The sequence below is a fragment of the Notothenia rossii genome (genome assembly GCF_949606895.1).
Source record: "Notothenia rossii genome assembly, chromosome: 4".
NCBI classification, from domain to species: Eukaryota; Metazoa; Chordata; class Actinopteri; order Perciformes; family Nototheniidae; genus Notothenia; species Notothenia rossii.
The window spans coordinates 16182118-16207597 of record NC_136902.1 but is presented as its reverse complement, the minus strand read 5'-3'; the positions used below and the strand labels follow the sequence as shown (position 1 = coordinate 16207597).

Genomic DNA, 25480 nt, shown 5'->3' with positions numbered 1-25480 from the left:
TGAATTCCTCATCTCCATAGAGCTTTTCAGCAGACGGAAGCATGTAGTGCTCTAAAATCTCTTGGTACACAGCTGCATTTACTCTGGGCTTGATGAAACACAGTGGACCAACACCAGCAGCTGACATGGCTCCCCAAACCATCGCTGACTGTGGGAACTTCACACTGGATTTCAAGCAACTTGGATTTTGCTCCTCTCCAGCCTTTCTCCAGACTCTGGCGCCTTGACTTCCAAATGAAATACAAAACTTGCTTTCGTCTGAAAAGAGGACTTTGGACCACTGTGCAACTGTCCAGTGCTTCTTTTCCTTAGCCCAAGTCAGACGCCTCTTCCGTTGTCTTGAGTTCAGAAGTGGCTTGACCATGGGAATACGGCTATTGTAGCCCATTTCCCGGACACGTCTGTGAACAGTGACTTTTGATACCTGGACTCCAGCTTCAGTCCACTGTCTTTGAAGCTCCCCCAAATTCTGGAAGCGACTCTTCTTCACAATGCTGTTAAGGCTGCGGTCATCTCTCTTGGTTGTGCAGCGTTTCCTGCCACATTTCCCCCTTCCAACAGACTTTTTGTGGATGTGCTTTGAAACTGCACTCTGTGAACAGCTTGCTCTTTGAGAAATTCCTTTTTGTGTCTTACCCTCCTGATGGAGGGTGTCAATGACGGTCCTCTGGACAGCAGTCAGATCAGCAGTCTTCCCCATACTTGTGATTTAGTTTACTGAACCAAGCTGAGTGTTTTTCAAGGCTCAGGAAACCCTTGCAGGTGTTTCGAGTTAATTAGACGATTCAAGTGATTCGTTGAACACCCTACTAGTATACTTTTTCATGATATTCTAATATTTAGAGATAGGATATTTGAGTTTTCTTAAGCTGTATGCCATAATCAGCAATATTAAAATAATAAAAGGCTTGCAATATTTCAGTTGATTTGTAATGAATCCAGAATGTATGACATTTTTGTTTTTTTAATTGCATTACAGAAAATAAAGAACTTTATCACAATATTCTAATTTTCTGAGACAGTCCTGTATACAGTGTTTAGAGAACCTGGAGGAAGGACCAAACACACTGCCTTTCACACACACACACACACACACACACACACACACACACACACACACACACACACACACACACACACAGCAAGTTACCAATCGTCTCCACTATATAATGTTCTCTGCAAATAATGAAATCATGTGAATGTTTCGAGTGAATGATACCCGACAGTCAAAATATGTCATAGTATGTGATGTTATTGTATATAGCCCATACCGCTTAAAGGTCCCATGTCTTGGCAATTTCTACTGATCATAATTCCATTGTTGATGTCGACTAGAATAGATTTACATTGTTCAATGTTCCAAACTCACATTGGTTTTCTCATAAAGCATATCTGTATAGTATGTGTATTCACTCTCTGTCCTACACAGCTCCCCCCCCCTCCCTATGAGCCCATTGTGCTCTGATTGGTCAGCCCGCCCACTCTGTTCTGATGAGTCAACCACCGTTACAGCTGAACATCAGTGTTTATGTTTTACAATGGCGTTTGTTAGCAACCAGAAAATGACACCAGTAATGATGACAGATGAGAATGCTGCGTGGGGTCTGGGTGCCGTGTTGGCGGGACGTTTTGGGGTGCTCGCTGCTCCGCCCTTTGGGGCTTGAGGAGCGGACAGTGTGAGGTGGATTACTGGTATCGTTTCCTGGTTGCTGCGTGGGGTCTGAGCTCCGCGGACCAATTGGTCCATTTGGACTTGGTGACATCAACCTGCCCCAAAAAATGGAAAAAGAAAAATCTCCAACGAGGCGTTCTGGGGCAGCATAGACAGGCCTTTTCTGTGTTAGAGTTTTACTCGCTACACGGTGTACTTTGAGGGTTTGTGACTCTGCAGACCGTTTACATGCAGAAAAACCTTCATAACACACAAGGGGACGGGTAATAACCGGAAAAGCATGAAATGGGACATTTAAAAAAAACAAAAAACATGTAGTATCAAAGTATAGTATACCAGAAAAAAAGTAATTCCGTGCTATTAAAAATGTCATAATAGTATTCCATAGTAAATAATAAAAGTCAAGCTTGTCACACAAATGATAAACCTTTTGAGCAAACACACTACTCGGCATGTGCTCAAAATTGCCAATTGATAATATTAACATTGTTTGTTTGAGGCTCTACATCAGATATTGTTACTCAGCTAGTAACAATATCTGTACTTCACTGTCTACTGTAAAAGAAGTAAAGGAAGCAGCCTCCTCCACACTGACGCTAAGTGCCAGATTGGTTCACAAAACAACTGACGGCACTCGCTTTCACTTCTAAATTTGTTTACTTCCTCTCTCATTGGAATGATAATGGACACAGTCTTTGTCAGTCTGGTAGACTTTCCTCAGTAATAATACAATCAGTCCTTTTTAACCGGTGTTGCATCCTCAGTAATCACGTCATAAATGGAGAGCGTTTTGTTTCTCTCCTTCAGAAGCTTCAGCAGAGTAAAAAATATAAGGATTACGCCTCACAATGTAAATGCTATGTGCGTGCCTTCATGCTCACTGATGCCTGTCCTCCGTGAATAAATAAATGTTCACTTTCTTCTATACCTGCCTGTGCTTTTACTATATATAGCATGCGTGCATTCATGGATGCTTCTACACCGTTGCATGTGTGCAGGATCATGCAATTCCCATATTTCTTCCACCGAGCATCAGCTGCTCATAAATGTTACATTCAGCCCTTACACATATGCATCCGCCTCACAATGCCAGAGAAACTTAAGCAGATTTCAAAACTGCATCATGCATAAGGATGCGTTCACGTCTAGCGGCATGTAAATCACATGTTCCAGCTGACATTGCTCCAGTGGATGCAGAGTTGGGGTCAAGCTACATCACTTGAAAAATCTGTATTCCCCTTAACTTTCATGCCGTAATTTATCAACCATATGGTCAAGTTAAGTTCAATTTATATATTTGATGCTAATCATGTTGACCTCAGTTCCAATGTGAAGACTTTCAGAGGTTGTTTCAAAGTGAAAGGCGTGGTGAAATCAAGAGATCATTACCTTTTGTGTGTGTCCTATCTGGATCACATGTAAACATTCATCAGAACGTCAGCAGCTGAGATGTTCCACTTCCTCCTGTGACTGGCACCCCCTAATCTAAGGGATAGAGAGAGAAGAAGGGAGGGAAGGAAAATAGGGAGGATAAATTATGAATTGTGTAGAGAGAGGGGCTTTGCAGCAACAGAGAGTTTTAACATTTAATGATTTTTTTGCCAATGCAGCAGAAAGAGCCTAAGATGGATGCTTGCATGTTGTTGCATGTGTTAATGTTGCTCCATCAATACTTCCAGTAGGGTTTTCTCTGAGCCTGTTTGGTGTCAGATGTTGCAGGAATGAATATGTTTTAATATGTGTGCCCCTGCTGCTCACACCTCATATTTAACAAAGTAGACGTCTGCCACTGCATGCGGAACTACTTGATTGCCTTGGCAACCGCAACTCTTTGTCCAAATGTCGTTCATGCATTCATTTGTCTATTTCTGTCCCAACATACTTTGGTGTAGTAAGTGTCAGGAAATAGAGCATCGGGGAAGGGAAATTGTTTTTCTTGGAAAGTGGCGCATACTCTCAGTGTGTTGCAATCAGGTGGAGACGATATAGGCTTGTGTTCAGATTAGAAGCCTACATGTTGAATGAATTGTTTGGCTGTGATGGATGTGAGAAGAACCCCTGTTTAATTGGGAGTGTATATGATTCCCTACACTTGTATGCTGTAAATCCTCTCCCCTGACAACTGGCTCCAAGTATTAATATTTCATTAGCACAAATGAGATTGATCTTCTTGGTGACTCTACAGTATGTTAACTGGTATAAAGAAGATGGAGAGATAGAGACAGATGGGAGAGAGAGTCATGGTGCACGAAAGAAGAAGAGGAGGGGGAGGGAGAAAAAAAAAAGGCAGAGAGAAGTTCAGCTTCTCGATGTAAGCCTTGAGCAAAGAAGAGGAGCGGAGGAGAGAGGAAACAGCTCTGTAGTTACGATGTGCATAATAAGGCAGAAGCTCATGCTTTCCTTTGATAGGATGCTCAAGCTATTGAGCTTCTTGTCAGTGGGTAATAGTTGAGATTCTGCTGGAGAGCTCGTGCTGGAGAGACACCTGGGAAGTAGACTGGATGGAGGCTGTGGGGGCGTGGATCTGTTGATGCTTGTGGAGACCTGTAGCTTGGACCAGCATCTGAGGGCTGCTGCAGCATAAGTCAGCCTGTCTAATGCAGATAGATCAGTTGCTCCTCTTCTAATAGCACGGGTGAGAGCGCAGAGTGGAGCGGGATACAGCACAGGGGGAGGAGATCACTTAGATTAGCGAGCAGCCTAGCGCAGTGTGTTGCTCAGAGAGAAAGGCAACACAGAGGAGGAAGAGGAGGAGAGCAAGTCGGGCCAGTTGTGCTCTGCAGGAACCAGGGTCCATCCGTTTGTTTTGGAGAGTTTTTTGTTTTTTTTAATCGCAGGGGACAAGGGAAGAGCCCAACAGGTCATTCATGCTCTCTCTGTCTCTCTGCCGATGTTTTGCAGGAGTGGTGCCAGCCAAGCGGAGTCCAAAGCTGGTGGTAAGTACTACAGTGTGTGTGTGTGTGTGTGTGTGTGTGTGTGTGTGTGTGTGTGTGTGTGTGTGTGTGTGTGTGTGTGTGTGTGTGTGTGTGTGTGTGTGTGTGTGTGTGTGTGTGTGTGTGTGTGTGTGTGTGTGTGTGTGTGTGTGTGTGTGTGTGTGTGTGTGTGTGTGTGTGTGTGTGTGTGTGTGTGTGTGTGTGTGTGTGTGTGTGTGTGTGTGTGTGTGTGTGTGTGTGTGTCAGTTCTACTGAGTGAAGTGAGAGCTATTTAAAGAACAATAGACATATTTGACTCCTTGCTCTTTACTCTATAGGCTTGTCACTTTGTATGCATTGTTGTATTGTTTTCACCCTCTTGCTTTTCTTGCCTCTCTGTTGTCATTTCTCTTTACACCCCCTCCCCCTCCTCCCCCATTCCTACCACCCTGCCATCCTGTGACTGATTAAGCATAGCCTAGGCTGAACAGTGTAACAGTGACCAGCTGTTCTGGAGGGCAGACAGCCACAGCCGAGGGAAGATGGGAGGGAGGCAAAGACAGGAACAACGGGTTGTGGATGAGGGAGGGGAAGACCCGTGGGGATATGGTTTGTCCCACAACAGTGAATCACTGTGATAGCCCACAGACACAGAGGACTCACTGAGACTAACAGACAGGGAGAAGGGGGACCATGACGGCAGAGTGAGCTGGAAGCAAAGCAGAGGGAGATTTGGGAAGCTGGAGGAGAGATTGCAACAGATTGCAATGCGACCATAGTTGTGACGGATAAGAGGCGACGGGGAAAGAGGCAGGAAGACCAGTTCTGGGAGCAGCTTCAGGGTCTCTTAAGGGACAGTGCAGTTATTCAGGACTTTAAAAGAGCACACGCCTCTTCGTTTTTACGACTCTTCTCAACCTGATAAAAAAAAAACAATTCAAGCGCTGAGGAGACGCCAGTGCAGCTTTAAATTACTGTCACCCTAATTCACCCCTGGAGAGCCAGCGAGTTATAGTAGAAGGTCGTTTCCTTTGGACAAGTCTCAGCGAAGGTCAGTGATGGGTTCAACTCCCACAACTTGAGTAGAAGAAAACCTTGAATGGTGTCTCTGGCTGGATATTAGCATTAGGATTAATTTGAAATTGTATCAGTCAGGGCAGTGGGTGTTACCTATTCAGGTCACATGTCACGGGGGATGGAGGATGGAAGAGGGGTGGGGGTAGTAAGAGGGTCGAGTGGATCCAATAGTGGCACTGCCTGGCTGTCACTTTGGATTAGCTTCCCAGTGAGGTGAGCCAGTTTCCCCCTCTCTGTGTTATGTCAGGGAAATGTCACGCTGCATGCGACTTTATGTCAGCCCAGAACAACCATTTTGCCTCCAGTTCAGATTTCTAAATAAATGCTCACAGTAAACTCCCATGTGCAAGATAGACTTTGCTGTCTCAACCCATTAGGAAGTCACCAGATCAGACGAGAAGTCAATTTTGCATGGCTGTTGTCCTCATTAAGAAGCATTACTGGATCATTTGACCCACCCTCTCATACAGTGTGATGATTGAGAGACTGTGCCGTGACTTCTCCACCATTTCATGCACAGGTTTATTATTCATACCAGATCAAAAATGATACAGTTGTCATATTGGGGCTTGTCAGTAATTGCATTTCCCCAGTAAGGAACATTTGTCATAAAGCTGAGTACTTTGTAATGTGCATCTGCAAGTAATAATGTGGTAATATGTTTATTCTCTGGTTGCCGAATCAGAATGCAAAGATTATATAAACACTAGGGTGTCTTCGACCACATCAGCAGGCCCCTAAAAGCAGGCCTCTAAGCTGGTTTTAGACAAAAACCTGCCATATGATAAAGCAATGCAAGAGGCTTTGGGTTGGCGGCGTGTTGCTTGGTGACACAATAAAAAACGTATTAGGAATTCAAGTTTGAGTAAGAGATCTGGATGCTTATTAGACGCCAAAATGCTGAACAACAGGAATGACATTTATATTTACAATTCATACGAAAAGCTCAGCTCAGTATGAATGAAAATATGCAAAAGGAAAAAACAGAATATTGTAATCATTAAATGTTGTATTCCTCTGTAAAAAAAAAAGGCAGATAGTTTTAAGACATTTTAATCTCACTGAGTAGCAACGAAGTGTTCACAATACCCATCTCCTTAGCAGCTGTTGAGATGTTTACACATTCAACTGGTTTAATACACAGTTTCAACGCTAAGGACTTACAGACAATGAATAGTTTGATTCCCAAAACTAGTCTTCTTCGTTAATTGAAATTCTTAAACATATAAATCTGTCTTTTTCTCGCAACCATGGAAACCAACCAAGTAATTTCTCCTCCCTCCAAGAGTGAGATAAATTCTACTGCAATGTGTTGAAAAGATGACCTTGGATGCTTTCTCTTTGTCCTCCATCAACACTTTTTCTCACTCATCTCCTTCCCTTGTATATCTCGCCCTTGTCTCTTCTCACTCTCAATTCTTTTCTCCTCTTTCTGCCCTCTACCTCCATTTTCTGCATACATCCACCCCCGAACCTTACACACATACACCTCTCACTCTGTTGTCTGTCCACCCAGCACCAGCTAGAGAGGAAAGACAGCCAGAGCAGCTCCCAGCACAGCGTGTGCAGCCATCGCAGCGCCCACACCGATTCTCCAGGCCACCCACCCTCTGCCATGCCCAGTGAGGCTGTGGTTCCCACTCCAGCGGCCCCCACCCAGCCTCTGCCAGGCCTGCCCCCTCAAGACCCCGCAGATGGCACCCTCACCCTCCAGAAGAAGCCAGACCCCTTTAAAATCTGGGCGCAGTCCAGGAGCATGTACGAGAGCCGACGTGAGTAGAATCCAATTCAGATTTTTTGAAATGTTAAGGTTTGCTGACTTTGTAGTTTAAAAGCTCAGCGAAGTTTATCCCCTAGCAACATTACGGACCTTTTAACCTTCTATAAGTGTGAATATAGCCGGAGATTAACTGGCAGGAGATGTTAAAGGGCTTAGTTTCAAGAAAAAGCTATCAATGGTGTAATGACCTGCCTAAAGAGCTGAAGCTAATACCACACAGTTTCTTTCAAGATATGCTTTTATGTAAGGATTTAAAAAGGAACTTTTGCCAAAGTGTTGGATAAGAAGGAAGATACATATAACTATCGTATTTCAACTGTATATATGAAAACTAAAGCGAGCAGCATGTTAACTTAGCATACAAAATGAAACCAGAGGAAAACTGATAGCCCGGCTCTGCCTTCAGTCTGCCAACCAGACTCTGGTAAAAAAACACAATCTGCCATAACAGGACTGTTGGTGCAGACTGTTTCTGGCTGTAAAGCTGCCGGTGGGAGAGTTTCGTTGTCTTCAGACTAAGCTTTTTTGTCCTGTTACCTTAGCAGCGATACGTTGAATTGGTATTGATCCTCTTATCAACTCTCTTCAAAGATGGTCAAAATGTGGATTCATTCCATATCTTTTGCATTTGTTCTGGTCTCTGCCATGTGTACTGTTGTTATTGTCTTCTGCCTTTTTATTAAGGTATTTTTTAAATGACTGAGTTAAGCACTGTTAATGGTTACTGTATGATTTTCAGATTAGATATGGAGGTCAGGAAAATATGATTTAAACAGATCATTGCTGTGAGGAAACTTTAAAAAGTATAATGTTCACTGATTGGATGAACCTTTTTGATTTTGAAAGATTGAAGAGACTTTAATTGAGGTGGTTGTGCTTGGAGTGCTAAATACATCTGTTTCTTTCCATTGTGGAGAAGTGGCACAGACTAAAAGAATCACAGCTGTGTATACATTGTGACCACCACAGGGCACATCTCTGCCTTTGTGTGTTTGTGTGCCCTTTTTGTTTACTAAACAATTTGTTTGCTTACTGAGTCACAAATGATTGTGTGACAAAAGGTGCCTCCAAGAGAAAAGTGTCCTTGAAAACACACAAGTGCTTGCATTGTGTGTCGTGCTGGCTTTCTCTCGACTGAAAATAATAGTCACGTTAAAAAACCCAGTAAAGGGACAAGACACACTTTACCTTTTTTTTTAAATGCACATAGAAAAACGGATCACATTTACATTATCAGCAGCCAAAAAGCTTGTCTTGTGCCCTTTTTTAGTCACTAGAAAAACAGAATATCCAAAACTGGAACACTAGAAAGTAGGCAGCCTCTCTGTAAGACTCCTCAATATCATTTGCAGTCATGGCCTACTCCTGCATTATTCATAGGGAAACACTGTAAGGGTATCAAACCACTTATTTTCTCTTTCTGAGAGAAGAGCGTAGGAGAAAGAGGAAGGATCTTCCCAAATAACGGGTTCACCGACTGTTCTGAATTACATCTTTCAGATCCCTTGTACTTGTAGTGATATTTAAAAAAAAAAAAAAAAGGATACAAGGTCTGTATCGGATACATCTCTGTGTTTCCAAAAACACAAACAAATATATCTTTGTCTTGATGTCTATATGTGTGCTGTGTTAGCACATCGTGATTGTTGCAGTCACTTTGCAGTGTTGGTTAACAATCATGGCTGCCTGTAGAATCTAGGACTGCTGCTGATTAAATATTAACTGGGCCCACAGAGGGCTGCTTTAAGCTGCGGCTGATTGGTGTATCTGTTTGATAACCCCTGAAGGAGCTGTAGCCCCTTTCTGAGTCGGCGGGGGAGACGCTGTGAAACAAGAAAGGGAGACAAAGAAAGACAGAGAGACTAAATTTCTCTGTCTGTATTTCCATGTGCATGCTGCCACATACAGTACACGTGCAAGAGTGATTTGTGATTCCATGCATCCATTGAGTGCAAATGTGAAGAAATATTTCAGTGCCAGTACAATGTGACTGAAAGGTGAGCTTTGGGAAATTCTGCTTCCCATTGTCATCTGTCGCTTGATTTGGCAGAAAGCTGCACTGTCAGTTTGCACTTTGTTCACTACTTAACAGTTGACAGTTGAGGGTTATTTCCTGTACTGTAAACTTAACTGTAGCAGTTCAATCCACGCACAGTGTTCAGGGGAACTGGAGAGCTGAAGCTGATGCATTCTCTACTGGCCTTGCGTGGCAGCCGTGTCGACAGCAGGAACGAACGGTCGGTGCCTCCTGTGCCGAATGGCCCTGTGGGTTGAACAGACAGACACCAAATTGCCTGTGTCCTCCTCCACAGTCTGCTCTGTCCACAGTGAGATGCAAATGCACTGGGAGGGGGGTTATGCATGTAAGAGCGTTTGATGGTGAAAAGGAGAGAAATTGGTTAAAGTGAAGCTACGTATCCATGTGTGTAAGAAAGGTTCAGTTATACATTTGGGTTAATAATAGGGATCGCTATTGAGTGTGCTTTCAGAGCGCAGGCCGTGAGTATTATGAGTTCACAGCATGAGACTTTGCAGCCTAATTTGGGGTCTATAAACGCGAGCAGAAGGAGTTTTATCTTTGTTGTGTTGAGGCGAGGGAAGGAGCAGCTGTTGACCCTGCCTGCTCTCATTCTGACGCTAATAGAGAAACCAACACCTTGTTGATCAGCGATAACACAACTGGATGGACACAAAATCAGAGGCAAAACAAATGGATTTAGAGCAACAAGCGTTAGTGATTAGCCTTTATAGATGCTAATCAGTCAACGCTGAGCAGAAGCAGCAGGTCTTTGGCAGATTTGGTGGTTGAACTCCATGGGGTCCCCTAACTGTTGGTCTTGTGTATTTCAGTGCCAGATTGCCAGGAGCAGGACATTTTCCTTTGGCGGAAAGACACAGGCTTCGGTTTCCGTATCCTGGGAGGAAATGAGCCCGGAGAGCCTGTAAGTATCCCCTCCACTTTACCACTAATGGTTTAAACAAGAGCTGAAGATTAAAAATGTTTCAAATGTACACACACCCCATCCTCAATATTGCTGATCATTATTTATAAATATCTCTTTTGCTTTGTATGCTTCCTATTTCGATAAGAGGTTCCCTGCTTCGTTGGTTTTCTCCTCTTCCTCCTTTTTCTGTGCCGAGTCTGCCTTCAAACCACAGCAGCAGAAAGTCCTTTCTCTCTGTCTAACTGGAGCTCGCTCTCTTGAGGATCATACAGACGGCTTGTTAGGAGAAGCAAAGGCCTTACCCACAATCCCTCTGGTTGTGCGCCATATATTTGTCTTAAAAGGAGCAACTAAGAGGGAAACAGGAAGGCAGATATTGAGGAAGAGAGGGAAATAAAATGGCAGCAGGCTTCAAGACTACCCCACAGGAGTTAGTACTTGTTGCTAGTGCCAAAAGGTGTTGCATGGTAGTTATGTGCTTGTTTCTGTCAGAGCCCGTGTTCACGCCCACACAATGCCTAAAGCACACAGGCTTCTCCATGGTCCCAAAAGGCTGCTTTGGCCTTCTTTGGTTCTCTGTCAGTTACAAATACCTTGAAGTAATGCATGAGTAGACTCAGAACCGCTGCTGGGTTTAACTGACTAATTTAACATCAGAAGAAGATAAGTCAGATCAAATCAATTGAATGAACTGCAGCATAATGACTCTTAATAAGCCATGGATCAGTATCATAACTATAAAAGCTCCTTGATTCACACCACTCTGTCAAAAAGAATTGCAAATGTTTTTATCAGAGAATATCAATGTTTTGGTTTTAAATGCATGACCCTAATAATGTAGTGTTTTTTCTCTAAATATTTTTCTCCCATCCCATATTGGTTATTTGTTTGAACCTACAGTGACCCATATTCACCTTTATAGACAACATGAATTACGTTGTTGCTTAAGAAATCCTTCACAACATGCATCGCGTGTGTTTTCCTCTTCCAGATCTACATAGGGCACATAGTGAAGTACGGGGCAGCAGATGAGGACGGGCGCCTGCGGTCGGGGGACGAGCTCATCTGTGTGGACGGCACGGCGGTGGTGGGCAAGTCTCACCAGCTCGTGGTGCAGCTGATGCAGCAAGCCGCCAAACAGGGCCATGTCAACCTCACTGTCAGACGCAAGTCACAGGGATTTGGAGGTGATGAGAGTTTAACATAGAGCAATGTTTAATCGTACCTGTAGCATGCAGGCTCACATGCATATTAAGTAGCCATCAGGATGCGCAACGAGGGGTCAATCATGTGACACGATTACTGGACATAAAATACACATTGTTTTCACACACACATGTAAATAATATGTACACATGACAAAATATGTATACATGTTCATTTTTAATTCATTTCTTATCTTATAGTTATGTTATCATTTAATTGTTATCTTTGATTGTATCCTTCGTTTTATTAATCTGTGCTATCCTGTTTTTCAATTTACCCTGTTGCTGTTAAACTACTGAATTTCCCCACGGGGATTATCTTATCTTATCTATAAACATAAAGACACTGCTTCCTCTGCTTGCAGAACAAGATTTCTGACAAATACGTTAATGAAGTGTTCAAGTAATATTTTTCTAACTAGTTGGATTTCTTCCCCCCCCCCCCATCCCCAGTGTCAAAAGGGGAAGGTGAAGTTCCCCCGTCGCCGGCCTCCTCCCACCACAGCAGCACCCAAGCACCCAGCCTGACGGAGGGCAAGCGGACCCCCCAGGGAAGCCAGAACTCTCTGAACACCGTCAGCTCTGGCAGCGGATCCACCAGCGGCATAGGCAGCGGGGGTGGAGGGGGCAGCGGGAGTGCGGTGGTACCTGCCTCCCTGCAGCCGTATGACGTGGAGATCCAGCGCGGAGAGAACGAGGGCTTCGGTTTTGTCATCGTGTCGTCTGTATCCAGGCCCGACGCCGGCACCACATTCGGTAAGTGAGACACGCTGAGCTGGAGCTAATTGAGATTGACAGCAACTTGAATTAAGTTTGACATTCAAATTCATTTTCTTTACTATAGCCAGACAATTTAGACTTTGATCCGACTCAACGATTAGATTGTTTGGGCATTTGTAATCTGTATTGGTGCACGTTACGTGAAAAGAGTTTTTCCTGAAGATCCTTATTTCTGTCTGTGATGAATTTACTCTCAGACTGTGAGCAGCATGAACAAACAACTATAAAGCAGCAACATCCCTTAGGGTTCTATAAAGCAATAACAAAAATACTTTCAGACTTTAAATGTGTTAAATTATACCCTTGCAGTGTTTTGCAGAGTGCGCCAAGATCATTCAGAATGTTTTTAATAACACCAAGTAAGCAACCAAACATCCATTTCACAATTGCACTGTCAAAAGTATGAAAGTGAGAGAGTAGACCAGTACAGGTGATATACATGTTATCATCATATTATCTTTTCAGTACTTCCATGCAGTTTATTTACAAATAAATAAATAACTCAACCTTAATCAATCAAATCAGAAAACCATTTAAGATGACAGATTATTAAATTAAAATGTATTTTTGGAAAAGAACACTTAACTATTTTGAGGATGCGCTTCCGAAAAATCACACTTTTACAGTATAGGTGCTAATGTCTCCAGACAATCAGATACCAAACATCCAATAACATACAGTAAGACAAGTGAGATAAAATAGTCTTTGATTTCACTCAATTCAAGTTAAAATGTTTTCCCTTTTGAAATCAAAACCAAATTCAACGCTTTCTGAGCCTTTTGTAGACATGCAGAACATGAAGAATTGTATCTCCAGAGTCAGAGCATGAACAGCCTTATGCAAAGCTATAGCAAAAAACCACGTCCACAAGTATATGAACCACTGAGTGAAATGATTGATGCCATCTTGTGGCAGAACCACAATATTAAAAAGAAATTGAATTTACTCCAGTTTATTAATAGCAGGCAACTGGCATGTGACAGGAGTGAGCTTAATGCCACAGGCCGAGGTCACAAACCTACTATGATGAGCTTGGAGATAAAGAAATCTCCTCATGTGTGGAACGCGCTCCCTCCGGATCAGGCCGGCTGCAGCTTTATCAAAACACCATCATCACAGACTCATGCCTCACAGCTGCCCTCACCGATTCATTCAGCATCTAATGGAAGTCTACTCAGCACACTCCGTAGCTGTCTGTACCATTTACGCGTCACAATAAAACAACAGAAATAAAGTTGGTCAGGAATTGATGAGGAATTGCCGATGTCCTCCTGAAACAAATGTGGTATTAACCTCTGAATGATGAATGTCCGATAGCAATGTCATGCCCTTGTATCGTAAGCCATTATGATGATGTACTGTGGTGTGTCAGAAGCACATCGCAAGAATGGATGAGACGTTAGCAACACTGACTGCCCAGAGAAAAATCATTGATCCCATGGGCTAATGTTGTTACTCTGCAAAATGCAAGAATGAATATGTTATTTATAGTGACACCAGAGAGAGTGCAAGTCAACAACCTTGTCTAAACGTCTTCTAGTCCTTATGAGATTCCAGTTTTTGCTTTTGCTTCACTGCACTCCCATGCTCCATCACTATTTCTCTTGGGACGACGAGATGAATGGATTAAGGGCTTTCATGTGCTGATCTTGGATCTCTCTCCTGCACACACTCTCCTAATGGATTCAAACCATGTGGCACTCAAGCTGAAATCTGACAGAGGAATTTGTATTACTAAAAAAAAAAAACACAACATGGCTCTGAAGATTCTTCCATCATGATTTGTCAGTCTCAAGATGAACACAGCAGTTTCAGCTGGTTCAATCTCCCCTAGATCATGGATACATAAACCATTTTTCTTCCAGTCCAGCAGGGCCCATCCCCCCTCTCATCCCTTCCTGCTATGACCTGGGGTTGGGGTTGTGTTTAGAAGATTGAGCATTAAATCCTGGCTACTTGGCACACCCTGCAATATCCCACATCTCATTATTAAGATAGAGTGACAGGATACAAACGCATTTTTCAATCAAGACTGAGGGGAGGGTAGCTGCAAACTGAGGTGATGTAAAGATTCTGGATGGAAGATGGGAGCACAGGGAGGAGGAGAGATAACGGGAGAGAGAGAAGAACTGGAGATCCTCAGGGACTGTTCAGACCTGTGTAAACAAGATGTGCAGTATTGAACACTGTCACTCAGGTGCAGATGTATTTCTTGCAGTTGACCACATGACTAGCGCCATATGTGAGCTATAGGCTGCACATCTCACATCAGAGTTAATCCTGGGGAATCTCCATCATTTTTTTTGAGCTGGTTAAGATGCCACAGCTCAATAACCAGAACAGCTCCACTGCAGCAGCAATGGTGTGCTTATTGAGCCTTGGCGGGGAGGTGTAGTCATGATGCTACCAGTGTATTGATAGGCTGTCTAGATTTAGCCACCATGGACCCTGACTTATGATTCACAGCCCATTGATTTATACGTCAGATAATACGGGCAGAAGAGAGATCCTGAATTCTCCCACTGAGCCCATTAATTTGTATATGACATACAGATTTATCCCGTCTTTCTATGGGATCTAGTTTTCCGCATGAGTACTGATCCTTCATGTTTTCTGAGACTGAATTGGAACGTGGTGATTTGGATAATTAACTTTTCCGTTTGTCTCTTTCTCCTTGTTTTCTTTCTGTCTTTTCCTTTTTTCTGAAATCAATACAACCAATAAACACAATCAATCAAATCATCATCATCACACACTCTTTCTAACACAAAAAACTTACACGCAAACAAACATGCATGTTTACATAAAAGCTGGAAATGCTTGTGTGGCCATGCCCCACAAAATAGGACGCATAATCGAGGGCAGCCCGGCGGACCGCTGTGGGAAGCTGAAAGTCGGGGACCGGATATTGTCTGTGAACTGCTGCTCCATCACCAACAAGTCACACTCGGACATCGTCAACCTGATCAAGGAAGCCGGACACACAGTGTCGCTCAGGATCATTCCGGGTGATGGTAAGGCTTTTGGCTTCGAGCCTCACATGGCTGTTCCATAATGCAGCATTATGTGACTTATTCATGGAAGTAGTGGGAAGGAAAGGGCACCGCTGCTTTTCACAGGCAAGAGCACTTTTCATCAGGGTGTGAACCCTGGTATCTGGGAGAGTGGGTCACAGAGTAGGAAGAAGGTGAAGTTGCCCCCAGAAACAACTGAAGCGCATCTACAAGTCTTCTCTATATTCATGCTTTTTCTTTTATTGACTTCACTGCTACAATATTTTGTCAGTATGAAAGGACTTAAGCACTGCTCAAACGTCATCAAGGGCTTCCTGTATATGTCAATATATTTAGCTTAGGAAAGTCAATAGAACTGCATAATATCAGAATCAGCAACCTTAAGCTCAATATGTTGGGTGAAATCTGTCTAGTGCTGTAACAAGTGTCAGGGTGCTTGTTACTGGCTTACAGTGCACTGTAATAGCCTCCACAGACACAGAAAGTGAAGCTCAATTAAGACCGGAGAGAGAGACATGTGAACAAACTCCCCCGCACACATGTTCACTAACTTGCTTGTGTGTGCTTATGCAGGATGCGATGTGTCCTAATAGAAAAAACATGGTATGGCCAAGTAAAATGTGAAAGATGGCATTTATTGGTCCATCTTATTCTCATTTCAAATATCAAGAACGATGTGTACAGCAAACTGTTCAGCTCAAAGAGAAAGCGTGGTGGCCCTGAGGAAGTCATATTTTCTTGGAGTAATGAGGAGAGAGTGAGTCAAGGAACATGAAACAAATGTGTCCCGCTGATTTTCTAGCCAAACATAGACAGTGCTGTACTCCTGCCAATGTCAGTGGATACTAATGTGTGGAGCAGTTTTCTTGCTTGTTATAAGATGTAACTATAAATGATGCCGTAAGGAAGTCATGAGGGTCTTTTTCCCTATTTATTGCTGTTTCTTCTCTGAGGTTGGGGCCAGTGCTGTCCATGAGCAAATATGACAACATCACAGGCAGTTAGCATCAGGCTGAATAGAGTAGCCTGTGGGCTGTTCAGTCGACTCTTCTGAACAGTAACATTTTGTTTTCCAGAGTGTCTTTTGAAAACACAGCCGCTGGGCAAATGCATTTAACAAAAGCAGTCACTTCATTTTAGTTCAAATGTTTTTCTTCTTTAATTTGTGCGTGCTTCTTTGCAGAATCTTCCAATGCTTCTCTGCTGACTAACGCTGAGAAGATAGCTACCATCACCACCACACACACACCTCAACAGACCACAGAGTCCAGGTAGGTGGAGATACATCTTTGTTGAAAGTATTATTTGATACAGGACAATGTGTATTAATGTGTTTCTCTTTTTCAAAAGGAATAACTCAAAGTCGAAAGGAGCTCCTCTACCTCCACCCATACAAACTCAGACAGCACAGGTAAGAATAGATGTTTTCATTACCAACGGTCAGTCAGGTACAAATATAAAAATGAACAGAGGAAAGCTAAATAAATAACCAGTGTTTTTGCAAGAAGATAAAAAGGCCCTGAATCTACAAACAGGTAATATTAAAAGTCCCGCGGCTCCTAATACTAAAAAAAGTGTTGATCTTCCTACTCTTTTATTTCACAATATAACAAAGTATCAATGAATGCCATCCTATACACTTTAAGGAATGCAGCATCTTAACAAGGCACTCTGCAGTTATTTATGGAGCAGTGTTGAGCAGCGCTCTTTAATGACAGTCTTAACATAATGACAAGGTAGTAAGCCTTTAGGGTTCTGCGTCAAACTGGGTATTAAGGTTCAAAATTAAGTTTCCCTTACTATGCCTTTAGCATCCTACTGGTTATTTACATTTGAACTCACATCTTATTTCATTGATGTCTAAGTAAGGATGTCTTTTACATATAGAAACAGAAATAACCATATTATGAAATATTACATCTTCACTAACTGTTCCCTACATGTCTCAGATGTTCTACTTGCATGATATTATCTTTAGCTTGTCCGTCCTTTTTTCTTTCAATTGACCTTTTGCGTATTAAAAAAAACAAAAAAACATACAGTATCTATTCCCATGAGAGAGAAGTTTCATTGTATATAAATCTGATTTTGGAACAGATCTCACTTCTTTTCCGGAGTATGGTAAGGTGTAGGCCCAGCCCTTGTGATGCCCTTGCTAAGTGATCTGTAGTCTGCTCACAGACTCATGTGGCATTCATTATTCATTCATTCCAGTGTGTTGTACTGCCATTGACATTTTGTGAGTCTTTGTGGGCTATGGCTTGATTAGTCCTGAAGTGTGGACTCACCTTTTGACTCCCATGGATTAGTCACCCCGCTCCAGTCTCCCTGTGACTTATCTCTCCTTTTCTGTCTCATAGGATGCCGAGTTCTACTCTGTGGACCTTGAGCGGGACGGTAAAGGTTTTGGCTTCAGCCTGAGAGGAGGGCGGGAGTACAGCATGGACCTGTATGTCTTGAGACTAGCAGAGGATGGGGCTGCTGTCAGAAATGGAAAAATGAGGGTATGCAACCATTCAAATCCGCATGTGTCGCTACTTAGTTTATAACTCTCGTTTCTCTCTTCTATGAATCTACTCATCCATTAAATAGCTATGATAATAACTTGGCCTTTCCCTTTTAGGTAGGAGATGAGATTCTGGAGATTAATGGTGAGAGCACAAAGAACATGAAGCATTCACGTGCCATTGAACTGATCAAGAACGGTGGTCGGCGAGCACGCCTCGTCCTCAAACGGGGAGATGGATCTGTACCTGAATATGGTAGGTTAACGGGTTGAAATGTGTGTCTGTAAATAACACCGCTTATGTCAGCCTTGAAATCTTATTATTGTTCAAGCTGTGCACACCGCAGACTAAAATAAAGCCTCTTATCGGAGGGACAAATACTGGCTTTCAAAAAGAAAAACATTGATTTTCAAGAATTGCATTACTGTATATATAAACATTTAACAGAAAGGCACTTTATGAACTATGGATTTAATGTGACCTGTCAGTTTGAGCACAATATTGAGCCGTCACATGTTATCGATCAATGCAGATATGGCTGCCGCTAAAGCTTGTTCAGTGATGTATACTCTGTAGTATCTGCAGTAGAGATGTCTTACAGCTAAAGTAATATTCTCTCCATAGAGCTGTATGCCCGGCTGATGGATTATTCCTCTCACTGTTTGAGTCATATCGTTGTATTGGTCAGCATTCTTTTCTGGGGTTTAATATTCTGATGCTTTCCTTCTCTCAGATGGATTTGTGATACAGTATAAAGAGTTATGTTTCTTTGTCTTTCACTACAAACCCTTTCTTCTCTTGATCAAGATGCACTGTAAAACAGCCTCTTGTCTGTTTTATTTGTTTCTCCTCTCTATATCCTCCTTTCTCTCTGTCTCTTGTTGCTGGGCTCTTCCTCCTCTCCAGCGATGATGGCTCCTCATCTCGCTGTTGGTACAATGAGGAATGACAAGATGGGAGAGCCCTGTTTCTACCTAATGGGCCAAAATCAGACCACGGTTTGTAGCCAAAAGTCTGTCCCAACTCACTCGCCCTGTCATCTTTTTCCTTTCGATTTGATCCACCCTTCCTTCCAGCTCATACCTACCTGAATCCCACTCTGTGTGTGTTTGCGCGCAGGTGTGTTGACAGTGTGCATGCTTTATGTCGTGTCATGCCTGAATTCAACCTTAATTTAACTTAAATCTGTACACACACAAACCCTTCCCCAGCCCCACACCAGATTATTTTTTTCTGGGACTAATTTAATGCCACCTCCCATGCTGCTACCATAGCAACCCGTCTCTAATTTGGCAGACCTGCAACCAACACACTCTTTTTTTTGCTTTGAGTTTGTTCCTCCCGATGATGCACCATTTTTGTTTTGAATGATTTCCTAGGTGTCTGCTGTGCCATTGATAACCCCTGCCCTACACTTGCCGATGTGTTGCACCTGCTGTTGTTGCTGACATCACCTTGTGTCTCCGCAGCCCTATAGAGAAATCATATTGAAGTGATTCATCACTTCAATGCATTTTATGTTTATAGATCAATTTAGATAAGCCTGATTGTTTCATGGGATATATACTCAGTATAAGAAAGAGCACATGTATGCATGACATCCATAAATCTCTGCATTGATTGGCTGTCATGTCAATGCGAGAGCACACATGAACCAACAAGGAAAGCCATGTCGGCTGAATACAATACATGTCAAATGTTGATGTACAAGTATTCCTCAACCTCATTCATCTAATAAGGTATTTCTAGTCAACAAGCTCCTCTTTGTTTCTCCTCTCCTGCAGACGGCAGCAGTGACGGGCACCCTCCCACACCCGGGGCACAAAACACTCCGGAAGTGAGAACGCTGCCGCCTAACAGCCGATATCACACCTCATTGGAGTCCAGTTATCCACCAGACCTTCACAAACCATCACGCCAGGAGGAGGCTGCGTGTGGCCGAGCAAGGGACAGGGCTGGGTCAGATCAGATGGACTACCAAGGCCGGCAATTTAATCCCCACCATCATCACACCTGGAATAACAATCACAGTCAAAGTTCCCCCAGACAGCCGTCTCCAGAAGATGGTCACAGCATTAGCAGTGACGACAAGAAGAGCCGAGGCCGCAAGGTCAAGAAATCCGATTCAGAGAGCGGCATCTCTAAACTCCTGAAGACTCTGAGGAAAGACAGCTCGGGGAAAAAGGCTGCAGCTGCCCAGAAACTGAGGGGGCGAGAGCTCTCAAACAGCAGCTCTACTTTGGACGGGAGGTCCCGGCAACGTCGCGGGTCCCTTGACCGCTCTCCAACATCAAAGCGTGCCCCTTCTCCAGATCGCCGGCGGGCCAAGTCCATGGACCGCAGGGCAGAGCGGGCACATCGCGACCGCACACCTGAGAGGGAGTACGACGATGGCGGGTTCCTTGCAGCCACCCCTGAACGCAAGTTCTACGAGCGGAGGCTCCTCAAGGACCCGCAGACGCCTAGACAAGTCAAGGAGGCCACCACCCCAGAGCGGACCAACAACAACGGGGATTCCTTCTCTCTTTCCAGGGGTCGTACATGTGAGAGAGCCACAAAGAACGGCAACCTCCTGAGAGACTCTTCGCCAGAGAGCAGGCAGGAGAGGTTTCCGATGAACGGGACACCGGAGCGACGATACCGAGTTGAGCGGGACTCTTCCCCTGACAGCAACTACAGCCGGGAGGAGCTGAACTATGCAGCAGCACCCAGACTGAAGGATTACTACGGCATGATGAAGAACAACGCTGCACACAACAATGCTGCCTACAACAACACGGGCCATAACAATAACGCAGCAGGCCGCAGCCCAAACCAGCTCCCTGAGCCCAAGAGAAGGCTGTACAAAGAAACCCCCAAAGACCTCAGCATCTAGAGCAGAGACCCCCCTCGCCACTCTCTCCTCTATCTGTGCAAACTATGTACCATACACTGGAATTGGACTTCTGAGGATACTAACTCTTGTGCTTCATTTGGTTGACCGATTTATTTGAATGATTTGATTAACTTAACTACTTGTGATCCTACCCAGAGATTCATAAAACAGCAGGAGTACAATCCTATTATCAGTTCATACTGGTTGTTTCGTCATTGTTATAGTTATTTTGAACATAACAGAGGTTGTTGTACTATAATAAAGGTATTGTATGTGCCTGCATATGAAATCAGTGATATTGCTTTTTGTAGGCATTGCTGAATCTAAATATTTGTTCCCTCAGAGGTATGAAACATGCTTCCAGTTGTGGTATCTTCTAACTACTAAGCTTGTTTTCAACTTGTTTTTAGATGTCTGTTCCATTCCTGAATTGCTTTACTGAACAAACTATAGCACAAGACACTGATGGTTCACAAGTGAAAGTCACGTTGGACTTCAGGCAAAAATCTAAATTTAAGATCTGATGGTGAAACTAGAGTGATAATTATATAATTAATATATGACTGTGTCATTTGCTCACTATTTATTTTTAATTTGGCACATATATTGAGCAAGCTCAATTTTTTGAGGACCAAGGTAGAAGTGCACACTGTACCTGGAAAAGCATGCTGTACCCTTACTTGTGTTGCATCCCTGAAATGTGTGGCAGCTCACCCTCCTTTGCCTAAATACTCACACACATACACTTCTAAAATTAAGAATAGAGATCAGACAAAATTGGCAATGTTGTTAATAATTGATCCCTTGGAGGAGGATTTTAAAATAAAAATGAATACTCACATTGTTTCCCAGTTTGAACTGATGTAGCAGGGGAGTAACCCGACTCACTTTTAAATACAGGCAAAACGGTTTTGGTAGATTGTTGTGGAAAAATCTAAATTTGTTACAAAAAAATAAAATAAATTGTACTTAATGAGTCTGCATTTTGCCACAATACCAGCTTGAAGCTGCCATAAAATATGATTTTTCAAATATGCCAAAAAAAATTAAAACACAAATGTGTAAATTAATCCTTTGCAAGATGCATGTGTAAATTTAAGTGTAGTTTAACCACTTTATCTGATAGGTCTGAGCGAGAATAATCGATAACAAACATGCACTGTACTCCCACAGTAAGTGTTAGCCCTGTCCCCATGGTAACCACACTGCGCACCGACCACCTCCTGGGTCCTGACACAAAGAGCTGATGTGGTTTCTTGTGTTGGTAAATATGGAGTCGCGGTACAGGAGACAACCAATCTGCCATGCTGAGCCATGCTGTCACGCCACTGGAGTCTGACTGCTGCTTTATAACGTGTTTGTGTGTATTCTCCGTTTTATGTTTCATTAAAAAAAAACTAAAATATATTGGATAAACCACAACAAATGCATTGTTTGATCACTGTTGTCGCCATGGTACTGTATTAACAAAAAAGTAGAAAAAAAGGAAATACATTTAAGAAGTTAACCTGTTGGCCATCACCTGTAAAGAATTTTCCAGTGTAACTATTAGGAACCTGTCAAGGATTAAAATGTTGCCTTTTTCTTGTACAAAAGAGACATTTATGAAAAACCTCAGCAGTGAGGAATGTGATATTGTGTTTATATCTCTGAAATGGACCTGATGATTTATGGGAAATATGTTAATTTACTCTGGATCAGGTATGTAAAGACATTTTAAAAGACTGTATTTGGTCAATCAGAAACTGTTTGATGGTTTGAATCTCTCTCGATGGTTAGCCTGCCTTTGTATTATAAAGCACTTGTATGCAGTCTGTGTTCTTCAAGCATTATTTCTTGCAATGTGCTCCGGACATAATGCTGTCTCTGTGTTGATAAAAGCAGTACATGTATATGGGCCAATCTTTTTTATAAAACTATGCATATATAAATACTACATTGTTCATAGCTTTATTTGACCCATGAAGCTATACATAACATTAGTCTAAGTACAAGTAGATGTGGACTTATCCAGCTTCTTTCCTTGAGATGGATTACAATGTATATGTAGCTATCAAAAGAAGTCTGTGAATGCTATTTTTATTATCAAATAAAGTTTTCCATACAAATTCAAAAGGATTTCATATTTCTGCACAACCGTTTTTCAGTAATGTCTCTGGAGACACTCTGGAGAGTTTGATCAATCTTTTTGATCAAATCACTCTGGTGTGTCACTCCTGGTCACACTACGTTTTAATATGCAGCTTTAGAGACTTTCTTTTATTGAAGACCGACACTGGAGGAGAATGTACTACATTTAATAATGACTTTACAACGGTTCAAACTTAAATCAAAATAGTAACACGGAAATGTAAAACATTTAAAGATGTTAAAGTATGGGCTGTCAACCGCATGGCTTTTCTTGTCTACAACATTGTCTCCCTCCTTACACTCCTGGAGGTATTATTTTGTTATTGTTACGATAGTAGTCATTGTTGCAATAACACTAATCATTCCACTGATACTTCATTACTTCAAATGGTGCAGTGTAATAATAATGATAGTACAAATTGACAGATTAATGAACACTGTTCCGAACCATACTAATATTACAACTGGTTTCGAATGGTATTTTGATTGGGAGAACAGTAAAGTATAAGTTGTCATCCATCCAATACTCTTTAATTAACTTCATTAAAATGTTAGAGCATGTCTTTTTTCTTTTTTAGTTCTAGATTTAAGCAGCAAGTGATTGATTTTTTCTCTCCATTAAGCTTTACTTCAGACTGCTCTGAGGTATATCTGAATTCCATGAAAGCTCCACTGGTAAAATGGTTGCTATAGCTACAGTACACATGAAGGTCATTACTGGAGAGATCTTAGGGTTTGTTTTGCTCGAGTCTGGCATACTGCACAACCAGGAACTGAGTGGGAGAAATCACGTCATCACACGAGTTAACGTCTTTCATCTTAGTGGTACAATTTAACGCTACATCTGTGAAATATTGAAGCCATGAACCTGTGCAGATCTCAAGTGGGTCTCATTCATAAACTAACCGCAATATCTATCTAATATGCACATCTAATACAACAGGAAAACTTGTTGTTAATATGCATATCTAATACTCTAAATAGGTTTTCCTCTTTATTCTGAAAACTGATTGAGAAATGTACAACTTTTCCAAGGATTCTTCCAACAACTGATCCTTCAGTAACACTTTTCTCTAAGTCCCCCTAGAGGGCACTTATTAGCTGCCTGCCTAAGAACTTTGACTACATAATGTAATACACACTACAGTATACAGCACAGAGGACAAATTTAAAGTGGACCTATCATGCTATATTTGAATAATACTGTATAGTGTAGGACCATACCTATATAAGGCATATTTATACTTTTTATTTTTCAAAATACCAAACAGATCATGCATTTTGGCCATTCCTCATTTTGCTCAATTTAACACTGTCTTTGCATGGGCTGATTCTGTGAGAACAGCACCATCTACAGGCCTGGCCTATGTACTACAGCGTCTCCAGCGCTTTTGAACGGCAATGTCCGTGGCTGTCTCCTCCTGATTGGTGGAGTTGGCCCAATAGCCGTAGCGCCACTTCTGTGACGTCACAGAAGTGTTCAAATCTGGATCAGTCTCTATCAGATCCGTTGCAACCCCTTTTTAAGAGATTTGGGTATGGAGGAAAATAGAGAGGGTTGTGTTTTCTGACACTTGGTGAGTTCCCTGGAACACCGGGGACACATATTCATGTATAAAAGACGTACAAAAGTGCATATTGCATGATAGGTCACCTTTAATTTTAACTATTTGTTAGCAATCATAACTGGTAGCACAGTTCAAGTATTTTGCATTAGTAAGCAAAATACAAAAATGTAACAAATGGTTTATTACACTATAAACTGAATCACTGACAGCTCTTAGAACATTTTAAGAGTTTATTAATGTAAAGCATTATATCCTATATTATACTCCCCCTGTGAATAAATACATTGTAAGTTTATAAGTACCGGTAAGTCATTGTTTCCATTCCATAACCTTTGCATCAAGGTGTCTCTTGATAATACTGTTATCCGATAATCCTAATCTAATGACGAATATTAATCACATTAAATAAAGGTTAACTACAAAGTTGGTGTCACATCTATAATCATCCTTGATTAATAATGTCATAATTCCTTAGGTAGGCCAATTCTTAAATTCAAGGTGCCCTGTGATTGAAATAACACCAGGAGTAGCAATGCAGATGCCGCTACAAAAGAAATTAAAAACGCTATTCTCAATTTTTCTATTTCCCAAATATCCGCACCGAAAAGCTCTGTATCAGAAGAGCACTAGTTGTACTATAAAAGCTCTTTTGCCCCCCACATTTTAAATAAAACATGCAACAGAATGAGTCATTTGCAAAGTGCGTTTTATTTTACATTGCCTTGGTAACATGCGTCTACATTTAAAAATAAGCCAGTATCATATGATCCAACTGTAAAAGATTTTTTCCCTTTCCTCTTGGAAAAAATACATTTTTAAGTTGGATATTCTGCAAATACAGAACAACTCTGTTATGGCCAGACCTTTCCTGCAACTGTCTTTAGGTTGAACCAACACATTTGTAAAAATACAAAAAGGAGTTATTTCTGTAGACGTTAGGCTTCAGTCGTTTTACCAGGGGAGCAGAAGTCTTCTTCTTGGATATTGGATCATGGAGCCTGTGTCAACGGCCCTT

General features: G+C 42.2%; 1 protein-coding gene across 17 annotated transcripts in view; it reads left to right on the top strand.

Moving 5' to 3' along the window:
• Positions 1-22882, top strand: part of LOC307036539 (membrane-associated guanylate kinase, WW and PDZ domain-containing protein 1-like) — an 84265-nt gene extending 61383 nt beyond the window's left edge. For 15 of the 17 annotated variants that reach the window (XM_079676951.1, XM_079676965.1, XM_079676964.1 and 12 more), the window contains 11 exons: positions 4574-4608; positions 7178-7433; positions 10292-10383; positions 11378-11573; positions 12045-12347; positions 15182-15385; positions 16569-16656; positions 16736-16796; positions 17746-17889; positions 18009-18147; positions 19677-22882. In XM_079676951.1, the coding sequence (XP_079533077.1) occupies positions 4574-4608; positions 7178-7433; positions 10292-10383; positions 11378-11573; positions 12045-12347; positions 15182-15385; positions 16569-16656; positions 16736-16796; positions 17746-17889; positions 18009-18147; positions 19677-20767 (2609 nt within the window). In that variant the 3' untranslated portion in view covers positions 20768-22882. Of the gene's footprint in view, positions 1-4573; positions 4609-7177; positions 7434-10291; positions 10384-11377; positions 11574-12044; positions 12348-15181; positions 15386-16568; positions 16657-16735; positions 16797-17745; positions 17890-18008; positions 18148-18798; positions 18891-19676 lie in introns of all 17 variants that reach the window. The other 2 variants (XM_079676957.1, XM_079676961.1) reach the window with 2 other exon arrangements.
• The last annotated feature ends 2598 nt before the right edge of the window (positions 22883-25480 follow it).